The sequence below is a fragment of the Pleurodeles waltl genome, chromosome 6 (genome assembly GCF_031143425.1).
Source record: "Pleurodeles waltl isolate 20211129_DDA chromosome 6, aPleWal1.hap1.20221129, whole genome shotgun sequence".
Lineage (NCBI taxonomy): Eukaryota > Metazoa > Chordata > Amphibia > Caudata > Salamandridae > Pleurodeles > Pleurodeles waltl.
In genome coordinates, this window is record NC_090445.1 from 740,366,598 (window position 1) to 740,388,403 (window position 21,806).

General features: G+C 45.4%; 1 protein-coding gene across 1 annotated transcript in view; it reads right to left on the minus strand.

The window, feature by feature from the left end:
* The window catches only part of LOC138302034 (pancreatic triacylglycerol lipase-like), a 200,033-nt gene that overhangs the window by 106,229 nt on the left and 71,998 nt on the right, over positions 1-21,806 (minus strand). The window contains exon 5 of the mRNA XM_069242448.1: positions 4,664-4,798. Coding sequence (XP_069098549.1) covers positions 4,664-4,798 — 135 coding nt within the window. The remainder of the gene's footprint in view (positions 1-4,663; positions 4,799-21,806) is intronic.

Here is a 21,806-nt window from a genome sequence, read left to right on the forward strand (position 1 = left end):
AAAAGAATATGTAATGGAATTGCCATTTACTGGTCAATTGAGACACCATTACTCGCATTGCAAAAATATAATAATTTCTGAATGCGTCTCACACATGCTTACCCATGACTGTCCACTCCACAAATGGTTTATAGAAATATGAAGCATGGAAGGTATAGTGAGACATTCTTAAATTAATCACTGCTAAAACCACATCAATAATGGTCCCAGAATCTTATATATTCCATTCAGGGCCATGTGTCATTACTAGAAAGTCAGTTGATGAATGCACCCATGACACACTGTTGCAAGGTGGTAGTATTATGTGGTATGACTGTGGAGTTTTACAATGTAATATTAGCACATTACCCAGCAGTTGACCTCTGGTTCACACTAGTAAACCTTAGCTCAGCCTGGTAGTGTGGCAAAGAGCAGTCAGGCTACTTAGAGAAACATATGTAAATCATTTCACAATACCAACATAGATGATAAGTAAATGACATGACGAGAAAGAAATCAAAGACAAATAGTGATATTTCTCCTTGTTGCACCTCCCCTGGGAAGGCATAAGGTTTTGGCGCATCCCCAGGTTTACAAGATCTTGCAAATCTGGGCTGCAGCAAAATCCATGGGTGTTGCATGGGAACAGCCACTGCAATGCCCATGGAACACCTCCATAGCACAGAGTAAGGCAACACAGCGGTTTGCGCTGCCTTGCCTTACTCCATATTTGTGAGGCCATGCAAAGCCACACAAAGTGGCTTTGCATGGCCTCATAAATATGAGTTAGTGGTGTGCGCCACCATCATGTCACAAAAAGTGACACAACAGTGGCACAAGAAACTCATAAATGTGGGCCATAGTTCCTTATACCAAGTTTTGTTTTTCATTCATTTCTTTCAAATTGAGGAACATGGTTCTATTGTAAAATGAAGTTTCAGCTATAGTATCAAGCTGCTTTCAGGGTTTGTTTTACAAGTCTGTGAAGGCAGCCCTGACTGTGTCTGTGAATTTATCACCAGACTGGGACTCACAGAAATAATCATTCTTGTTCTACACAAAGTTGCCCTGATGTTGTGGCGTAGTCTCAGAAACCCTGCAATCAAGTTATCTTTCAGGTGGCTGGGATTAAGTCTTTTGCTCTTCAGTAGACAGTTACTCTGCTTAGTTTGTTCACAATGTGTTTTTTTAGTATAATTGTCTCCTTCAGAATGGACAACCTTCAGGTCCAGAAAAGTAATGTTTGACTTACTGAATTCCATTGTAGATTAGATTTCATTGCTCCAACAATTTACCTAGTGTTAGAAATGGGGTTTCTGGTTGTCTATGGTATGCACCTAAGCCAGGCAGAACCCACTCACTCTAGTCAGGGCAAGGGAGTTACACGTCCAAGATAACCCCTGATCGCCTCCTTGGTAGCTTGGAACGAGCAGTCAGGCCTGTCCCAGAGGCAATGTGTAAAGCGTTTGCACAACACACATGATGCTATTTATACTCCAAAAAGTAAACACAACACTGAGCTATGTAAAAATAAACTGTATTGCACAAAACATAATTAGGCCAAACATTACATGTCAGTAATATCCTGCTACCTTAGCAGTTGTCAGAATGTTACACAGGTTACTAATACTCTGCAAGAATAAGCAGTAGTCACAATAGAACACACAAGTACTCAGGATTCTTCAACATAAGCAGTAGTCAGGAATCAAAATCTAAAAGAAATAACTGCACTTTTCATAAAAGTATCATACATGCCTAAATCAGGAACATTATAAAACCATATGGCAAGTAATCAACACATAACTGCATGTCTGGCCCCTAAAAGCCACATCAGCAAGTTTATGATGCAAAAAGACACATGTTAACATAGTTAATTCACCACGTCCATACTAGGAACATTTGAAGTCTCATGAGCTTTGAAAGTACCTGTTTATATGTGGTCAAGGCACCTCTAGTGATGTGATGTGGACAAGTGGGGGGGAAGGAGGGGGTGGGGGAGGGCCCCCAGAAGTCCTTGCGCAAAATGGGGGCTGTGTGTTGATCCTGGGGGAGGGGGTGGCACGCAACCCTCTCTTTCTTTATCGGGCTCCCTCCTGGGACCCACAACCTCTAGGGTGCCCCTTCCCGGGCCTCTGCGGGCCTCTCCACAAGGGGGGGGGGACGCCGAATCCAAACCTCGCAAACAAGGGGGGAGAAGAAGAGACCTGGCGATGCAGGGGCCTCCGATGAGGTGTCCACCCACTCGCGATCTCTGGTGCAAAAAAAGTGGGGGAGCCTCCATTGAGGACTCCCTCGTCGCCTCGCGCTCCCTGGTCAACTGGGGCCTGTTGGAGCAGGGGGCCCCTCCAATGAGGCCTTCCCTCCACTCGGAAAGTGGCTGCACCCGACACGATGAGCGAGCCGCTCTTCTGCTGTTGCCGGGCCACTGTGATGAAAGTGCACCAAAAGAGGTGCCGATCCGTGCCCGGTGGGCCCTCCTCACTGCATGTGTCACCCCAGGGGTACTAGTAGGAGCACAGTAGCTCCACTCTTCACCTTTTGGTGCCCCGCAAGATGCGTGGTTCCGATGCGCTCGAGTAATCCGGGCTGCAGCAATGATTCTCCCTCGCAGGGCTCAGGGAAGTGCTTCTCTAGGCACGCATTTTCTGGGAATGCGGTACGGCGCTTATTAGCCAAGAGGCACCCATTGTGCTGGAAGCACCATCAAGCACCCTCCAGGCGCTAAGGGATGCCAGGGAGCACTCCTCGTGGTGGTGATAGTCTCAGGGGTCAGGGGCCACAGCACCCTGCCCCTGGAGACAGAAGAGGGGGGAAGCACTGGGCTAGCAGGCCAGCACAAGGGATGCAGATGGTGGCAGTTTCTCCTAGTGACCTAGCAGGTCACAGGTCAGCACAGCAGCAGCAGTCCAAGATAGGCCCTGGTGAGTTCACTCAATAGCGTTCTGTGTCCTGAAGATGTCCCAAGAATGTCCATTCATGTCTCAATTGTGGGGAAAAATCTCCTGTACTTATACTCAGCTTACAGTGTGATTCACAGAGAGGGGGGAGGAGGTTCCAACCAGTTACAACTGGTTCTGGGAGTGCCCCCTCTCTCCTCCAGCACAGGCTCCAAACATCAGTTAGGGGTAAACGACGCATTTGTGTGAGGCCAGGGCACAGCCTTTACAAATGCAGGCGTGCCCCCCTCTCCCTTCTCCCAACCCAGGAAGTCTATTCAGTATGAAGATGCACCTCTGTGACATCTCCATCCTACCAGTGTACAGGCTGTCTGAAAAGTATGCACAAAGCCCAACTGTCACTCTGCCCTGACGTGGATTGGAGTCAAGCTGCAAACACCAGAGTTATAAGCACTGAGAAATGCTCACTTTCTAGAAGTGGCATTCTGTAATGATAATAAAAAGAAATCCACCAACACCATTAAGCAGCATTTCTCACTACCATTAAAACCATAGCAAACATGCCTTCGCTACCCCTCATAAATCAGACAATACCCCCTATACATAAGGCAGGGCATTTTCAATGCAATCCTATTGGAAGGCAGTGCTCTCAGCAGTGGGAAACCAAATAGTCTGTTTGTCACTACCAGGACAGGCCACGCTACTAGGGACATTTCCTGCCTTCTACATACATGCACCCTGCACATAGGGCTAACTAGGGCTTATCTTAGGGGTGACTTACATGTAATGAAAGGGGAGTTCTGGGCCTGTCAAGTAAATTTAAATGCCAGGTCCCTGTGGCAGAAAACTGCAAACACAGGCCCTGCGCTAGCAGGCCTGAGACAGGATTGAAAGGCTACTTCAGTGGGTGGTGCAAGCAGCGCTGCAGGCCCACTAGTAGCATTTAATTTACAGGCCCTGGGCATAGAGATACCACTTTACAAGGGACTTATGGATAAATTAAATATGCCAATTAGCTATAAGCCAATCATACCATGTTTACAAGGGAGAGCACATGCACTTTAGCACTGATTAGCAGCGGTAAAGTGCTCAGAGTCATAACGTCAGCCAAAAAGGGTCAGAAAAATAAGAAGGAAAAGGCAAAAAGCTTGGGGAATGACCCCGTAAAAGGGCCAGGTCCAACTCCTAGCTATGAAATTCTTTTAATCTCTCAATGGACCCTGTCCAAATAGAGAAAAAGGCATCAATACATCTTTTCCAGGGATCCATCCCGTCATTGTACGGATTGGAATCAATCAGGATCACCAGGTGGAGGGTTAAAAAAGTCCCACCAGCCATCATTGTCACTTGCATGAAAAACTGAACCTTCCAGATAAAGAAAATTGTTCTGAGTGCAATATCTGCACAGTCATCATTAGCTTCCCTGTGCTCACTTTGTACTTAAATTCTAGATATTTTTATAAACAAACTCATTTTTCCTCCAACATGAGCTTAATATTTTTGGGAAATATGTTGATTCACCCTAAGAGCAGTATTTGTTGATATTACAAACCTTCAATAGACTGTGAAGGTTTCTCCCGCAACTTAAAAAATATGCAACGGAGCAGCATGATTCATGCTAATCTGTATAGAAAATCATAGCACATTTCACTTCCAATGGCTCTGTGAAACAGGTTCTGTAGTTCATGTAATGTTTCTATTTCAGTGGTGTTGATTTGCCACCTAGTGAGAGCAATGAAGTTAATAAAGGAGTCACATGGAAATGCATACAAAATAACACTGCTTACCGACAGAATGTCTATGAAGTACGCAATTTCCGCTCCAACTACTCGGATGTTGTTTGAGGCCTGAGAATACAGCGTTCGCGATCCACCCAGCCAATCCACACAGATGCAGTTGACGTCTTCCACTTGGAGCATCCTCTGTCATAAACAAGGGGTGGAGGAGTGAAAAGGCAGCAAGGTTTGTTTGGATGTTTTAGTGCTACATACACAATACAGTGTTCCTAATTGTGGTCATTGCATTTATGTAGTACCTGGCCCTAGTGCCTCACTCAATGTGGACAAGAAACCACCGTGTTAACCACTCACCTCAGGGGGACTCAGCTGCATTCTTTAACTTAGTCTTTTCTCCTATGCACTTAGGCTCCAAAAAACATAACAAAAATAAACAAGACTTGAATTGACCAGAAGGGAACGGGGAAATTCAGAGTAAGGCATAAGCACCCTTATCTATAAGAGTTTGAATCACTAGACATTGTCTGTAATTGTGGCACCATAGTGTGATGTTTGTATAACTAGTTCTCCATTCATTACACAACTGGAGTGATCCGAGTTGCCATGTGCGCCATGCCAGTTTTGCCTCTATTTCATTTTTTTTGTTTATTTTATGTTTTTCTATAGCGCTTACACCATCTGACAGGTGCTTCAGGACATCCACTTTTCTTTCCATCACATTAATTTAGCAGTAGTCAACTCACGGCAGTGTGATCGCAGTTTACTGCCGCAGGGTTGCACAAGTATGGAAATACAGCTCGTTACAGCTGAAGACTAACTTGTAACGGGGAGGCACGCTCATTAAGGGATGAGCGTCAGGCTCCCTCGGATCGGCGGGTGTTAAATCAGTTAAATGATCTGGTGCAGTTTAACATCTGTTACTGAAGTTCGTTTTTTCAGTTCTTAATATTGGCCCAGATTTAAGAAAACTTAGCGCTGCCTTTGCGCCATTTTCTGATGCAAAAGTGGCACTAACTCAACGGCATATTTATATTTGGTCGCTAGAGCAGTCTAGTTTCAAAATATATGCGACTTAGCATCATTTTTTGAGAGGACCACTTCACCTTGTGTCATTTAATGACAATGATATACAAGGTAGGTTTACTGCAGCAACTGCAAGCATCACCACAGCAGCCACAAGGCAGCATAGAGTGGGAGAGAATCTTTCGCCATTCTGGCCCTTAGCGAAGAAGAGGTGATCAGATTCTACCATCCAAGGCGGGAGTCCATTGTATGTCTTCTGCACCACTTTGCGCCAGACATCATAGCAAGAGTGCAGAGTCATACAGCATTACCACCCATGATCAAACTCCTGGCTGTACTCCACTTGCTGGCATCAGGTTCATTCCAGAAGACTGCGGAACATGTGAGTGGGATCTCCAAACCATCCCTCTCTGCCTTCCTCCCAAAGGTCCTGGATGCCATTATCAGACTCACACCCCACAATGTCCAGTTCCCCAACACCCAGGAATTGCAGCAGGAGACTAAGCAAGGTTTCTATCAAATTGCTGACTTCCTGCATGTGCTGGGTGCAATGGACTGCATCCATGTCCAACTTGTCCCTCCTGCTGCAACCGAACATCTTTACAGGAACCACAAACATATACACTTTATCAATGTGCAGGCCATCATGGACCACCGTGGAATTATCTCAAACATCCTTGCAAAATATCCCGGCAGTGTCCATAATGCTTACATCTTCAGGCACTCTACTATGAACCGACTATTCCAGGATGGACAATATGGCAATGGCCTACTTGCAGGTAAGATAGCATACAAATCATAACACAGACAACACACCAAACTGGTAGTACTAACAATACATACACCACACTAAACACACATGGGTAGGGAAACACAGATGTATAGACCACAACACATATGGCACATGCCAGACTACGCTGCATTCAATGCACATCACCCTCACATACGCCCATATCTACAAGTCCCTGGCACCACCTGACTGACACATCACAGAATGGACAGGTGGAGCAATGTCCCCTTTGAATACAAAAGCATCCTTCAAACAACTATGTGTGTCTACATTTTGACAACAAAACACAGATCCTTCACACATAATACTTACCAAGGAATCGCTCTGCTAAGTGAATTGCAACGGACATTCAACCGTCAAACAACTCACATATTGGCACTGTCCCTTATTTACCATGCTGTAGAAACCTCAGGCAGCACCAATATTAATTGCCACCCAAGTGCACCCATCACCATCTACATATCAGCAAAACATAACAGATATACTCACTGTGTTCAACTTTCCCTTGTGTGCTTCATAGTGCAGAACACATTGAAATACATCACCATCAATGAAAGATCATGTGCAGCAATAGACACCTCACAGCACACCAACAAACATACCCGTAAATCCCACATTTCAATACCATGATACAAGGGTACCAGCAGTGGGCTGTGGCAGATGAACTACAGCCAATGTATAGGGAGAGGCCAGAAATGCATATGAATGAGGATACATTGTACTTAGCAGGGCTGGACTCCGATGCAGGGCAGTGCTGAAAGCACATCATGACCTGTCTTGTCCCGCAGCTGTCTGAAAAATCTTGCATAGATCACAATACATCCCATATAACTGTGCCACACTGGGCATATGAACCTCATTCACATACGTATGCCAACCAGCAATTGGTAACAACAACCCTTTGTGCAAGGGAGGTATTTCAAGGGCAAAGGGGTGGGATTCACATCCAACACACAGGGCCCTCCGCCTGTTACATGGGACACAACACACAAAATAGGTACAAACTTCCACAACATCACTCTTCTGCAGATCTAAAGTGAAGGTACTAAGGGCCACATGTCAGAAAAGTTGGACAGCATCTAAAGTAGTGCCACTTAACTTGTGCCCCTAAGCTCCACCCCTAAGTGTGTGACGTATTCAATATATGATGCACCATAGCGCAGAGTAGGTGCAATAGTGTCAACACAATGGATGCCATAGATGGACTGTGTAGGAATATTGCCACATTTATGGTGCAAATCCTGCACTGTACATAGGGGCACATTGAAACAATGGTGTGCCTCCTACTTAGGCCTGCTGTGTGCAGATGTCAAACATACCAGATAAAAATGACGCATTGGAACCTCTTGTATTCCTCTGGACCATTTTTGCATTTGTCCCAATGGGGGAACACACCCCTTGCATACATGATGCCTTGCACTGGCATAATGAGGCCCAAAGGGTCACTAAGTGCTGCAGTGCATGGATGGTGCCACTTTGTAAACATGGCACTTTGTTTGCCCTCAATAGTGAACGTAAAATTAGGCTAAAGTGGTGCAGGCAGGTGGTAGATCCTCTTAAATTTGGGCCCAGGCTCAAATGTAGACAACCCCACATATATTTGGCATGTGTGAATTGTCAGACAAGAATTTAAATTACAATCACCAGGTACCTGAGGCACAACCCATGACAGGAAAGTGCACCACCACATACCTATGCAACCATCCATCCAAACAGGAACACACACAATACCAGATGCAAGTTTAATTCACCACTCCACTCAAAACAAATATTTGCCATGGCACCTAGCAAATAACTAATATGCATGATTGACACATGTTCACACATTCATTTGTAAAGGGGAGAGGTTCTGGCATCCAGCCATGGGTCATGACACCCTTTGGAAATCCTACAACGGATGCAGAGTGGGCCTACAGTGAAGGCAACAGAGGGACCAGAAATGTGGCGTGGCGGAGAGGACACTTGGCCTCCTTACATCAAAGGGGGGGTGCCAAAATGCTGCAGTGGAATATTAGAAAATCAACTGTGTCATATTTTGCTGCTACTTGTAACACCTGCTCCGAGCAGCTGTTTAATAGGGGCACACCATGGGTATCATTGGGCCCCGGGGTATCTCTCCTAAAATAATGTATGGATACTAGTGGTACCTTTAAATACCAAGGGTATGGCCATGGACCTGTTCATGGAGGATCTCATCCTGAATCAGCTGCAAACATGTGGACTTTCCAAAATCTTTTAGATAGAGCGAGCCCACACATCCCAGATGCAACATCAAAGCCTGGAGCATAACCTCGTCCCATCATAGCAAAACTCATCAACTTCCGATACCAGGATGTGATTCTCCAAGCAGCTTGCAGTGCCCCTCCCCATTGCATACAGGTAACGCTTGGGTTACCTTCTTCCCCAATTTCAGTCTTCAGGTCCAGAGGCTGCACCGCTGTTTCCTCTAGGTGAAGAAGGCTCAGAGGGAATGGGACAAGTATTAAAAGATTTATTCAATGTAGCTTTGATTAGTCACAGCGTGCAAAACTCACTTTTTAATCAAGCCCAGAAGATGGCCGGGATTGGCTGGATGGATGTCAGGTGGCAGGAGGGTCAAGACATTGTGACTGCCCTTAGAGGTGCCATGGTGGCAGCACTGCAGAGGAGAATTGTGATACACTTGAAGATGTGGGGCAAAAACAATTGGCCTAGCCCCGGGCATTGTCCTGATCCCTGGAATGCATCTTGGGACCCATGAGGAGACAAGAGGGACTCGTGGGACTCTAAATATGGCACTGGAGATGCACCCGGAGCATCTTGTGGGTGGGCTGGCAGCTGCCCTCAATGTTCCTAAATCGGTGATTGGGGGCAAGATTGAAACAGAGGATATGAGAAACAAAGTTGGTAAAGACATTCCAGTCAGAGGCTGGGTGGGGGCCAGAAGGTGGTAGTGAGCAGTATGTTTAGTTGAGGCAACAGGTGCTATGTGCAGCTGGTGAGGTGGGCAGTTTGGATTCCGCAGCGCATTGTAGGAGGGAGGGGGATTCATGATTAAAGAGGGGGTAATGGGATTATTGTTGTAGTATATGTCCAAGCAAGATATCTACAGCCAGTCAGCATAGCCGAGACACACATGACATTCACTCTCACAGTCTAAACCCCACCCAGTGTTGGCCCAGCACTCCCCTGGGTGTGATCCATTAACCATACAGTGGGATGTCCAAAGTTAATATGTCAACCCTAAGGATACTAACCAGGAACGCCAATGGCCTAGGCGACAAAGTCAAATGGGGATTGGTGCTCACGTACACCAAACCAGACTCTCCTGGTGTAATTCATCTACGAGACACTCACCTCTAGGTAAAACGTGTCACTCCCTGGACCATTTGGGGTATAAAAAGGCTGCTCATGTGGCTCATACCACCTCCTCTAGATGAGTAGTAACCTTGATGCAGAGAATGCTGTCCCTGGTCATTTGGCAAATATGGCCCAATGAGCTGGGTCACTATGTGGTGCTCTCTGGGACTTGGGAGGGGGGCATCTTAAACATATTTTCAGTATTTATTCCAATATGACTTCATGACTCGGTACTACCAGCCCTGACTGCTCTGCTACACAGTCTTCCAGATGAAGAATTGTTCATGTGAGGGGACTTTAACGCAACACTGAGTTATAGCATTCACCAAGCTCACCCCAGGCCCCTGCACTCAGTTAGACAACCATTTGCAGACTTCCTCACTGCCCAGGGACTGGCGGATGTATGGTGTACTCTTAAGCCAGCAACCTGGCACTTTATCCTTTTACTTGGAGGTGCATGATAGTCTCTCCTGAATTTATCACTTTCTCATGGCAACTCTCCAGCTTTTAAAAGTCAGGGAGATTTCCAAATTAGCCAGGGGTATTTCTGACCATTTTACCCTGTGGCTGGTGTATGGTCAGGCGAGAGGCTGAACACTAACCACATTATATTGAGCCCTTGGTACCTTAAAGTGCCAAAATATTGGAGAAGGGATTTTAGCTGCAACAAACCATAATTTTCTGGAAAATAGCCCTTCAGTCCAGTCTGCACTCATGTTGGGGCAGCCTATAGGACAGTAGTCAAGGGGATGGGTATCTCCATGATGGTACAAGGGAAAAAACTAAAAAGGGCCAAATTGAATGCTCTTGAATTTGAGTTATTGTCTCTTGAGGCCAGCTTTACAGATGAGGAAGGATCAGAGGGAGCTCACAACCCAGCCCTTGAAGCAAAAAGAATAGCGAGACGTTGCCCAGGAAGCTGCTAAAATGCAACATAGGGCAACACAGCACCACATCAATTAAATGAGGGACAAGACAGGAAAAATATTGGAGTGGCTAGACAGGTAGGAGGCAGCGGATAGATAGGTTCCTGAGATCCAGAAGGATTCAGGGGAATGTGCTAGTAATCGAGAATCTATAGCCCAAACATTTGCCCACTACTATTGGAAAAGCAATTATGCAATGTGTTTCGGCACTAAAGGCAAAGCAGGCGAGTTCTTAGGTGACATCCCCCTCCTAACCCTCCCTACAGAGGATAAGGAAGCCTTAGAAGGCAAACTTCCCCAGGAGGAAATTGTACGAGCCATGAGTGATGTAAAGCTAGGCAAAGCATCAGGGCCCAATGGCGTACTAATAGAATTCTATCAGTTGAAAGACACTATGCTTGCCTCACATCTGAAGCAGATGTATGCGGAGAGCCAAAGGTGGGGAGTAGTCCCGTTAGACCAGCACCAGGCCTCAATAGTGGTCATCCACAAAGAAGGGAAGCCCAGGGAGAACAATATCTGTACCCTGGGTCTACACGCATGACCCAGTTCCACAACCTATCAATGAGCTAACCAAGCATCCTAGGAGTAATCTCAACTATTTATGGCTAGTCATGTAAAACCATTGAAATCGATAAGACATTTCCTAAACAAACAAGCTGTCTGTCCCTAGTACATGATAGGACATGCCTGACATCAAGAACCACAAAGGTAACAAAACATACTTGGCCATGGGATCACAAATGTGCATGTTTACATCTGCAGGGGACTGTGAATCTCAGTGCTGATGATCCACCATGAGGATGGCAGATCACCACCCAATGTGTGGCCATTCAAAGTGCCACAGGAGCAATGATGACTAGGGTGCCATCACCACTGCATAAGAGCAGCCCTTCCATACAGATTGTATCCAGTTTTATCAATCTGGCAATAACAGCAAAGATTGAACATTCAAATTTTATGTTGTTACCACATAAGACCTAAAGTTTTCCACACATGTCCCAGCTAGGTGGACCAGGCTTGGTGCTGTCTACTTGGAGATGGACAAATGAGTACAATTTACATGCTAAAATGTGTATGTGTCACATTATAACTTACAACTTATTATGACCAGTACAAATGTCCTCACATTGTAAAACATATTTTATACTGATATGTGTACACAGCCTTAAGACAATGGCCTACATATGACACCGTTGGAATCGAGAATTGGTATGTGTCTAATCCCTAACCACACCACTGTATCATGCATCACTAAACGGACACAATACATATATTTTCCCTCACAAACATGTCATATATAAACCTACAATGACACGCCAGCACACCAAATCCAACATTTTGCATGCATGGGGAAATATACTTTACATGTGTTGCTTTGCATCATTAAGTGTGCTCCCTACAACACACCAGAGTGTGCACATACATGTACTCACATTGTGATGGCCTACAGGATCTTATCCCACCCTCAGTCAACAGCAACCTTTGCTAACGATTTGTTAAGGGTATCATTTACCTGAACATGTATTGCACATGGCCCTTCCTATCTTATGTTGTGGGTTCGAAAATTACAGTCGGAATTCTGACATGACAATGTGGTAGACCCACAATATGAGTAGCAACACGTATGTACACTCAGTACACATGTGTAAACATGTATGTGACAAAGAGTCTCCATACACATGCACATTTGCAAATAGTATCAGTCCTAGCATGCATCACACACACATACAAACATATGGTAACACATTCCTATGTTACTGGTACACAATGAAATGCACATGCACACACATTTAGCCATATCATGCAAACTACATAGATGCATTGCCCCTGTAACAAGACATGTGAATCTGGGTGCACTGTCAGCCTTTCCACCAAATCCAGGCATGAGCATTATGCGTAAACAAAAAATGACGTATACGGTACTTCTCTCTACATCGTAAAGCACTAAAAGGATACTAACCAGGAACGCCAATGGCCTAGGCACCATGCGTGTCTAAACTGTCATGCCTTCTCAGCCTTCACTCCAAAATCCATCCATGCCTGGTATGCATAAAAAATTATGAGGCATGCCATTGTCCTACAAACAACGTACATGCCAAAAATTATATCTGGCCTCTGCGTGTCAATACTAAGTCGATAAGCCTTGTCAGCCTTCATAGAAAAATTCCACGCAAGCTTGTCATGCATCAAAAGAAAGACACATATCAGAAAAACGTGATGCATATGCCCAGGAACAGATGTAACAGGACTTCCATGCTGCACACATGGTAAAGTGAAATTACTTTCACTTTTCCTTTAGAGTCTTCTAATCTGTGGTTGTGGGAGGTTGTGTGGAGATTGTGGTGGTTGAGTAGTGGGAGTTTTAGAGAGTTTTGTGCTGTGTCCTGTCTGCACAAAGTCCAATTTGTGATATTTATAAGTTTTTTGTAAATCCTATTATTGTAAATGTATTGTCGGATGTTCATCTTGGGGTAGTGTAGTTTGTTAGGATATTTGGGTTTAGGTAGGGTATTGTTATATCTTTTTTTGGGGTCATTATTTTTGCAGTGGAGAGAACCTGCAAAATGTCGGGGAAGGGGAGAGCCCATCGCATGAGTGGTGATGAACTGGGAGGGTTCATCTGGCTAGTGTGCTGCTACCTCCTGAACATGCTGGCTAAGGGTGGCCGATTCATCATGGACTACCCAACGGAGGCAAGGAAATTGCAGTGGGGCAAGGTGCTCTACCAGCTGTGCAGGATCTTTTCGGTGGAGCGGACGGACAACCAGCTCAACACAAGTGGGCAGACCTCATTGCCCAGGAAGGAGATCTCCTGGATCACCTGGTGATTGGGGTTGGTGGACCTGTTGGTAAGTACCCCTTTTACATTGCAACATCCTCATTTGCATGAACATGACAGTAGGCTATAAGGGTAACTGCAGCATGTAATGACATAGGTCAGGACAGAAAGTTTTGTGTCTCAACCAACCTGCATTTATGAGAGGTCAGAAATGCACTGGTTGCAGACAAACTGCATATTCCCCTCGGTGTACCTTGTATATTTCATATACATAATAAAGTCCCAACAATTGTACACACATGTGCAATGGTGCAAGGGTTCATGTTTCCCAGGCACAAATGTACATGTCCTTCATGGGCTTCACTACTATGGAAATGTGACAAGTAATGTTTGAGTGATGACAAACTAGATACAGGAGTATTGTTAGTCAGGAGGGTGTGTGTGCCTTGAGTCATGTATGTGCAGAGTGACACGACAAGAACACAAATGTAAGAAGGAGTGATTGCCTCGTAATGCAACATCTATGTCTTAGTGTTTAAAGGTAATGTTGCTGATGGAGGCAAGTATTACTTAACCATATGTCAAAATTTGGCCAGTGCAAGCATTGTGGCAGTTTATAAGCTTGGTGCCACATGATGGCAGAGCCAGGCCTGAAGAATGCAAGTTGTGTATTCCTGCCGTAGCTGAAAAAAGAGCCCTTAAATTAGCTTGGTTAAACTGTGCCTTTTTTGGAGTTGTATTTGTGCGTAAGGCAGGTTGATTACATGACAATTCCATTGATATCAAAATGCCTATTTTCACTTTGCAGGTACAGCACCTGCATGTATGGTGCAAAACATGCGAAGAGCAACCATAATGCCATAGTTACCAATGTCAGATGTCCTGACATCTGACATGTTACAAATGGCATACACATGATGGAGTTATGTGGTGTAGTATGAGTTTAAAAGAGTCAAGCATCTGAGTGCTTGCTTGTTTTTCGCAAAGATTCACTACAGAATTCTAAGCTTCGGCCAATGGACAGTATCCTGTCCCTCAAAAAGGTTTAACATATATATCTGATACACATATGTATGTCTGCATCCCCTATCTGTGCATGTTTTTGTGGGCTAACTATGGGCCGGATATTAAGACAACAGGTGCAGCACGGTGCTGTGCTAACATCAGCAACGCCACGCTGCGTCAGTTTTTAACTGCAGGACTACGAATTATTTACAAGAGTACGGCACTGCCCTGCACCAGCAACTAATTAAGCTGAAGGCATACTTGCATCATAGTGCAAGTGTGTCTGCATTGAAGAGAGTGTTTGTTTTTATGTGCAGGAAGGGGCCCCTTTCTGCACACAAGTAATCATCCATGGCATTTTGCTTCTTCTATGTGTCCTACAGAATGCAGCACACATAGAAAAAGCTAGAAACGAGGAGGAATACAAGCATTCCTTATTGTTTTGCCATGCTAATGCCACTCCTGGGGCGGTGTTTGTGTTTGGGTCTGCCATCAATTTACAATACCTCGTACACCTGGGGCAGAGTCAAAAGTATTGGTTGCTGAGATGAGACGCCCACTGCAACACCCATTGCAGGCCTCTCTCATGCAGAAAACTGCATCATAGTGGTCCATATTTACATAGAGGCCTTATGCCACAAAAAGTGGCATTACAGCTCCTTGTACAGATGGTGCAATGAAAAACGCAACCGGAGCGTCACTAGGGTCTTTTAAATCTGACCCTCTGTCTTTCTGACAGACATGTAATAGTTGCCAGTTGCTCATTCCTAACACTAAGTTGACTAGCTCACTCAGCTAAACAAGTTGAATGTGTGACAGTTGTCCATGCTTTGATTTGTTCAACAGTCACAAAGCTATGTTTTCCTGTCATGTCTTGCAGGTGGACCGCCACCCTACACTGTTGGAGAGGTTTTCCGGTTTGAAGACTCCGATGCAGCCAGTAGGTGTCACCTTGTATGTCACATGTCTAGATCCAGGACTGTGTGTGAGAGTGTATGATGTGTGCAATGCCATGTGTAAATGGCATGATTGACAATTAAGATACCATCATCCATGCTTGGGTATCAACATCATTTCTGATGTGATGTTGAGGATGAGGAATGAGTTGATTGATGCACAGGTGCCAATGCGTGCTGCAATGGAATTGAGGGTCTTAGAAAAAGGGAATTATGCCCACAAACTCACTGATGTCAGTCAAGATATATCTATCAGAGGTGCTGGCTTTTAGAAGTGCATGGATGTTGCCAACATACTTGTCACAGCACATGTTGCGGCACTGTGTGCCACACGTTGCACTAATTTTCTTGGACATGGTACAATTTATGTGCATGTGTTGAGATCTTTAAGGGGCTTATCAATGAGATACTTGCACCACTGGTGCTTCACTACTCTTCAGAAATGAAGTGAGGCACTGGCTGTGCAAGGAACTTGAGTACACAGAGAGATTTCAGCTCTTCTCCAGATGGATGTGGGACATCTACAGATTGTAGCAAACAAGATGTGTGTAGTTTAACTTACATGATATACCCATCATGATAATTGTGAGCGAGCATGGTCACATCACGTGTGTATGAGATGTGCATGGTAAGTGTTTACCTGGTACTTAGGAGATGTAAAATGGCATGTGCACAGATAGGTAAATATTTAAGAAACATGAGGCTGCACCCAGTGCAGCAGCGCTCTTCCTGTCCCCCTTAGCGCACCCCTACCGGCACTATGTGTGAGGAGCCGCATTCGAAATTTGGCACACCATGCCACAAGGTATTGTGCATTAGGGTAAAATTTGTAGACGCTATTGATGTACTTTTTAGGCTTAGCGCATAATATTTTGGCACTAAGCCTGAACAGTACATAGAGGCCCATTTTAACCAATGGTGTTCCCCCTTGTAACGCCTGCTCTGAGCAGGTGTTAAAAGGAGAAAAAATAAATCAAGCTGTGCGAAGCTCTTAGAATCCCCAGCAACATTTTTCTAGGCCCCCCTACTGGGTGAAACCCACCTTGCATACATGATGCCTGGCAAAAGGCATAATGTAGCGCAAGGGGTGAGAAAGTGGTGCAATGCTTCCATGGCACCACTTTGTTAGTATGGCAGAGGGATTTTGGCCTTGTTGAGGGGACACAAACATATCAGGTGATAGAGATGTGATGTGAAATCAAAGGTCCCGGCAGTTGCCATTTCTCAGAATGCATAAGGCATCACTGCAGCAAGGAGGAACTGCTGGTTTCACAACACTGCTGCTACATCATGTGACCACGCAATTAATCGCGGCGTCTCTGTGTAGCGCGGTCGGACCGAAACTCCCCGTTTTTGCCCAGCTCTTGCGACACGTGCCAGGAAGCATTTTTCATGCTCCCGGTCACGTCATCCTTACCTGTCTTTGTGATATTTTTTATATTCTGTTGGTGGTGGACTACTTTACTTTTTCTTTTTCTTCTTTTCTTCTGTTTTTTTATGTACTCTCTTCTTTTTCTTATTTCTGGTCTCCATGCTGTCTTCTTGCAGGGTTCCATGTTGTCTTCTTCTGTTCCTTTTTCCCAGCATGCCATTTTTCTCTTATTCTGCTACTTTTTTCCCAATCTCTTCTATGGGCCTTTTCCCAGTCCAAGATGGTGTTGTTTCTTTTTCCTGTGTTGTCACTTCCTGTCCTCCAGCATATAAGTCACTCAGTCCTGAACTCCCTTGTCACTCAGTTCTGATCTGCCTTGCGTTGCAAACACTTACTTTTGGTGGTGATCTTCACTCCTGTTCGTCGTTTGTTTCCAGTTCCTATTCCACTGATTGTGAATTTTTCCTCTTTTTTTCCAGGTTTCATTCCTGTTTTTTCCTCTTTTTCAGGAGTTCCTGTTCTTGAGGTTTTTCCCATTTTTTGTTTTTTTTTCCTCTGGGACTCCTTCTGGAGGGTATGGTCTGCTTTGGCGTTTTCCTGTCAAGCAGCATCGTGGCTACTAGAAAACGTTGCCCCTATCTTGGTCAATCCAGAACCAGCAGATGACCGGGTGCTCTTTCAAACCCTTCAGTCAAAGGTGAGAAGCATTGTGCAGATCGTGACACATCATGGTGGTAGGCAACCATGTTTTCACTGAGGGAGGCCATGTCCTGCAGTATAGACTCCAGGGCATTTTGTATAGCCCCCAGCGTGGTATGAATCATGCTGCTAGCACCTTGGGAGGGCAATTGGTCAAGCCTCTGCCTCATGACAGCAGCTATGTCAGCCAGGGACTGCTGGAGTCCACATAGCGGGGAGTGGGTGCCTCTGATGGCAGCAGAGTTGTCCTTATTTGGACTGAGGCACCTCTGCACTCCCTCTAGGCTGCCTGTCATGATCTCCATGCCGACCCGCACCACACCTGCTATGCCAGCTCCAGATGGACTCCTACCACTGTCCTCTGAAAGGTAATGTCTGGGTCCTCAGAGTCCAGGGCAGTGGCAGGACTGGTCGAGGCTGTGTGTTGGTAGTTGGGTGGTTCATGTGGAGACCCCGCAACGGTGTGTGACCACCCTGCAAATGGAGGTGGAATCTCGAAGGAACTCAGAACATCCTGGAGAGTGTTAGCATTGATGGTTGGCAGCTGGTCATCCATACCATCTGTAAAATCCAGGACAGGCAGGTCTGCAGGAGGTAAGGCATCATCCTCTGCAATTGGATAGTGAAAGGGCAATATTTGACTGTAGTGGCTGTTCATTTGCTTGCTACTGGTGGCTCAGTGACATGCTATAGACCCCCACATCAAGGCACACATTTGTGGACCCCTAATGGCACACTGGGCCACATGAGCATAATTTGTGTGTAGTCACCATTTGCACAATCTGACAGTCAGTCCACAGATCCCTACCTTAATTGTTTAATCGTGGTCTTTGACATATGTACCCCTTTCATTGACTTGACTGTGTTTACTTTGCAAGCCTTGGGCATTGTTCTAGATGTGTGCTCACATCACAAGTGGAGATGTACAGAAATACGTGGAATATTTTAGTTAGTAACTGACTCATTTGCCACTCTACGTGTGTTGTTGGAGAGATGCTAGGGAGTGAGCTGTCCACAAGCATCCTCCTCTCCACTTTGTGTGGTGTTTCCAGCATCCAGCACCACCCATTGTGAGATTCAACCATGTTGTGTGTATGTGAGCAAACTGGGTTTTCTCCCTTCCTGCAGGACAACAATCATCCGTGCATCTCAGGTTTCCTTGTTGCATAGCTGCAAGGATGGCTGCATTGCTGAACTGAGTGTTGTTTTGGTGGAAGGTAGACCTTCCTGTTTACACACATACACACGAGATGGTTAATTGTTATCTTGTATGGTGCAAGATGCAGAACACATGACTCTAGGGGCCAGATTTACAAGGCTCTATCACCACCAGAGACTCACTTTATGCAACACTCCAGTGGCACTTTTCACTGCTCGAAATTTACAGGGAGGTGGGATTCCACTTTTTGTGGTGTTAAGCCTCCTTATAAATATGGGCCCCTCCAACGCAATTTTCTGTGTCAGAGGGGCATGCAATCGGTGTTGCAGTGTCTGTTCCACCACAAACTCCATTGCTTTTGATACTTCCCCAGATTTGCAGGAAATCGTACATCTGTGGCAGCAGTAATTACTAATGCCACCCCTGGGGTGGCTTAGCATGGCAAAATGAGGAGGAATGCTTTTGTTCTTAGTTGTTTTTTGCTTTTTTCTATGTGTGCTGCATTTTGCAGCACACATAGCACTAGCAAAATGCCATGGATGATTGTTTCTGTACAAGAAGGTGCCCCTTCCTGCACATGAACAATCTATCTCCTCAACTCAGACAGCCTTACACTACGGTGCATGGATGCCTGCGTTGGCACATGCAGCTTCAATCAGCGCCGGCACAGGGGGAAATGCAGGGGTGAGACATATTCCTCTAAATACAGTGCATCCCTACATTTCAAAAGTGGCGCAGCAGGGCACTGCCACTTTGCCATTAATCTGGGTGTAAGTGGATAGGAGGATGCATGTGGAAAGCCCACCCACTTGCATCACTCTGTCAACACAAGTGTAGTGGGAGGCAGAGCGGATACATTTTGAGGCTTATTGATGTGTGGATGGATCATGTTGTGACATAACATCAGGGGTGACATTGTAGTTGTGGTACTAAGGACAGACATACTAGTAATCCTATTGTGGACTACTTTCAATGTGTATTGCAATCATGGTCAAACATTGAAAGTGGCAGACAGCATTCCTGATAGTAGATTTAGCAGGCTGTGTTCCTCCCTGCAGATGTGCATTAGGACCAGCAAGTGGGACACGTCTACACCATGCAGGTTGTGTGGCAATGTTGGTGCGGTCCGTCATATATTTAGGCATTAACAAGGTTAGTAGAGGGATGCACTGACTCCCTTTGACAAGTACACATCCCTGCACATTTGAATTGATGCTGCACAGCAGAGCAAGCTGAGCTGTTGGGCTGCATGTTTCTTCATAAATGGGTAATTATGCACCAGTATATCCAGACACAGACATCATAGTGCTCTACCCAAACATATTAATTTACTGACTTCCACTCGAGTGATGGATAGTGATAGGTCATACTTAACATGCCAAGGTGAGGCACCTTAAATACCTTATGTAGCATATTTTCCATGTGCCCCTCTCACACCTGACCCTGCATGTAATAGACATTACATGTGTATATTTGTGATATTCCCATGCAACACCTGCATGACCCACTCAGTTTCTGATGCCTTTGAAAAGGTCAGCACATCTGGGATTGGTTTAGTGTAGTCCAAGAACTCAGGGTGGTATGGGAGTGAGAAGTGGGCGTGTGACAAGTCTGTAACTCTGTAGATTGTGGTGGTTTATTGTGTGTTGCATTGTGCATCACATTGTGTATCACACATCGGACAAACTTTCAATGTATCTGGTGCATTGATCCCATACCACCATTTTCCTGGCTGGCCACTTTCCCCAGCCAATGACAGGATGGAAGCACGTTATTGACATTACTGGTCACTATGGTGGACATTACCACAGTAGTCATATGAGTTTTGTCACTATACTGGTGCCTGACCATAAATGATGCCACTAGTGCAGCAAAGCACAAGGAGGACCATTGCCTACAATGCTTGCATCACTTTGTCATCTGTCTTTGGCAGGCTTTGAGGTTATTAGATAGCACAGTGCAACCTTTATGGATTGTCAGCCCCATTAGTTCTTCCCTCCCAGCGTAAGAAATATTTCCTTGCATACATCATATCTGCCACAGGCATATAGTGGTGGAAAGATATACAAAGTGAATCAATGCATGCATTGTGTGACTTTGTTGATGTAGACAAGGGGAATGAGCAGCTTGTATCTACATTGGCAACAATCTGTATAATGCTAACGTTGCATTAAGGGCTTGTGAAAATGGGCCCCTAGTGGGACATTGATACCACTTGTAGCTGTTGTTACGCATGAAGGTGTCCCTTTGTGCACAACACCAATCATTCCCACAACTCAGGCAACCTTGCTACATGGTGAAATGGAAGCAGCTTGTACAGCAGCACAAATGATGATCACAAACATGCCCCATATATTGTATATGCTCACTTTTGTGCCCATTCTCAAATGGTGCATGGAGATGTGTGGCAGTTCTTGTTGGGCCAGCCTGTGCAACAAGCATACAACATGCTGTCCACATGGGCAGGTGGATCAGTGGCAACAGTGAAGTGATTGCTGGGATGGTTGAGAAATGGTTGGTGCATATGGAGAGGAAGGTGTGTGCACATCTGTATTTGACCATTATGTCCCAGGTTTCTGTGAAAATGACAGAGTGCAACGCCGTGCCACATTTGGCAGCGCCACACTCCATCAATTTTCAATGTGCAGGAATGCACCATTTTAAAGCATATACAGTGCACCCTGTGTTGGCCCCTGCAATCTTCAATGGCCATTTCACTTTCTATGTGTGCTGCAGGATGCAGCACACATAGGAAGAGCAAAAACATGAGGAGGAATTTAAGTATTTCTCCTCTTTGCGCAGTGCTAACGCCACCCCTGGGGTGGTGTTAGATTTTGGCACAGCCTCAGGTTTACATGACGTCAAAATGCAATGGGTGTTGTTGTGGCACGCCCACAGCAACACCAATTGCACGCCCCCTTCCAGGCAAAGTGCTGTGTGAGAAGGGGCCATATTTGCAAAGTGGTGTTATGCCACAAACAGTGGCTTAGCACCACCATGTAAATATGGCAGAGTGGATGGCGCTGCTGGAGCATCACTAACAGTGTTGATAGGGCCTTTTGATTCTGCCTCTATGTGTCCCAATGCAACCCTTTTGCATACAATCAGTGTGTCCTATGTGCCTCTCCCTTATGCCATTTGTA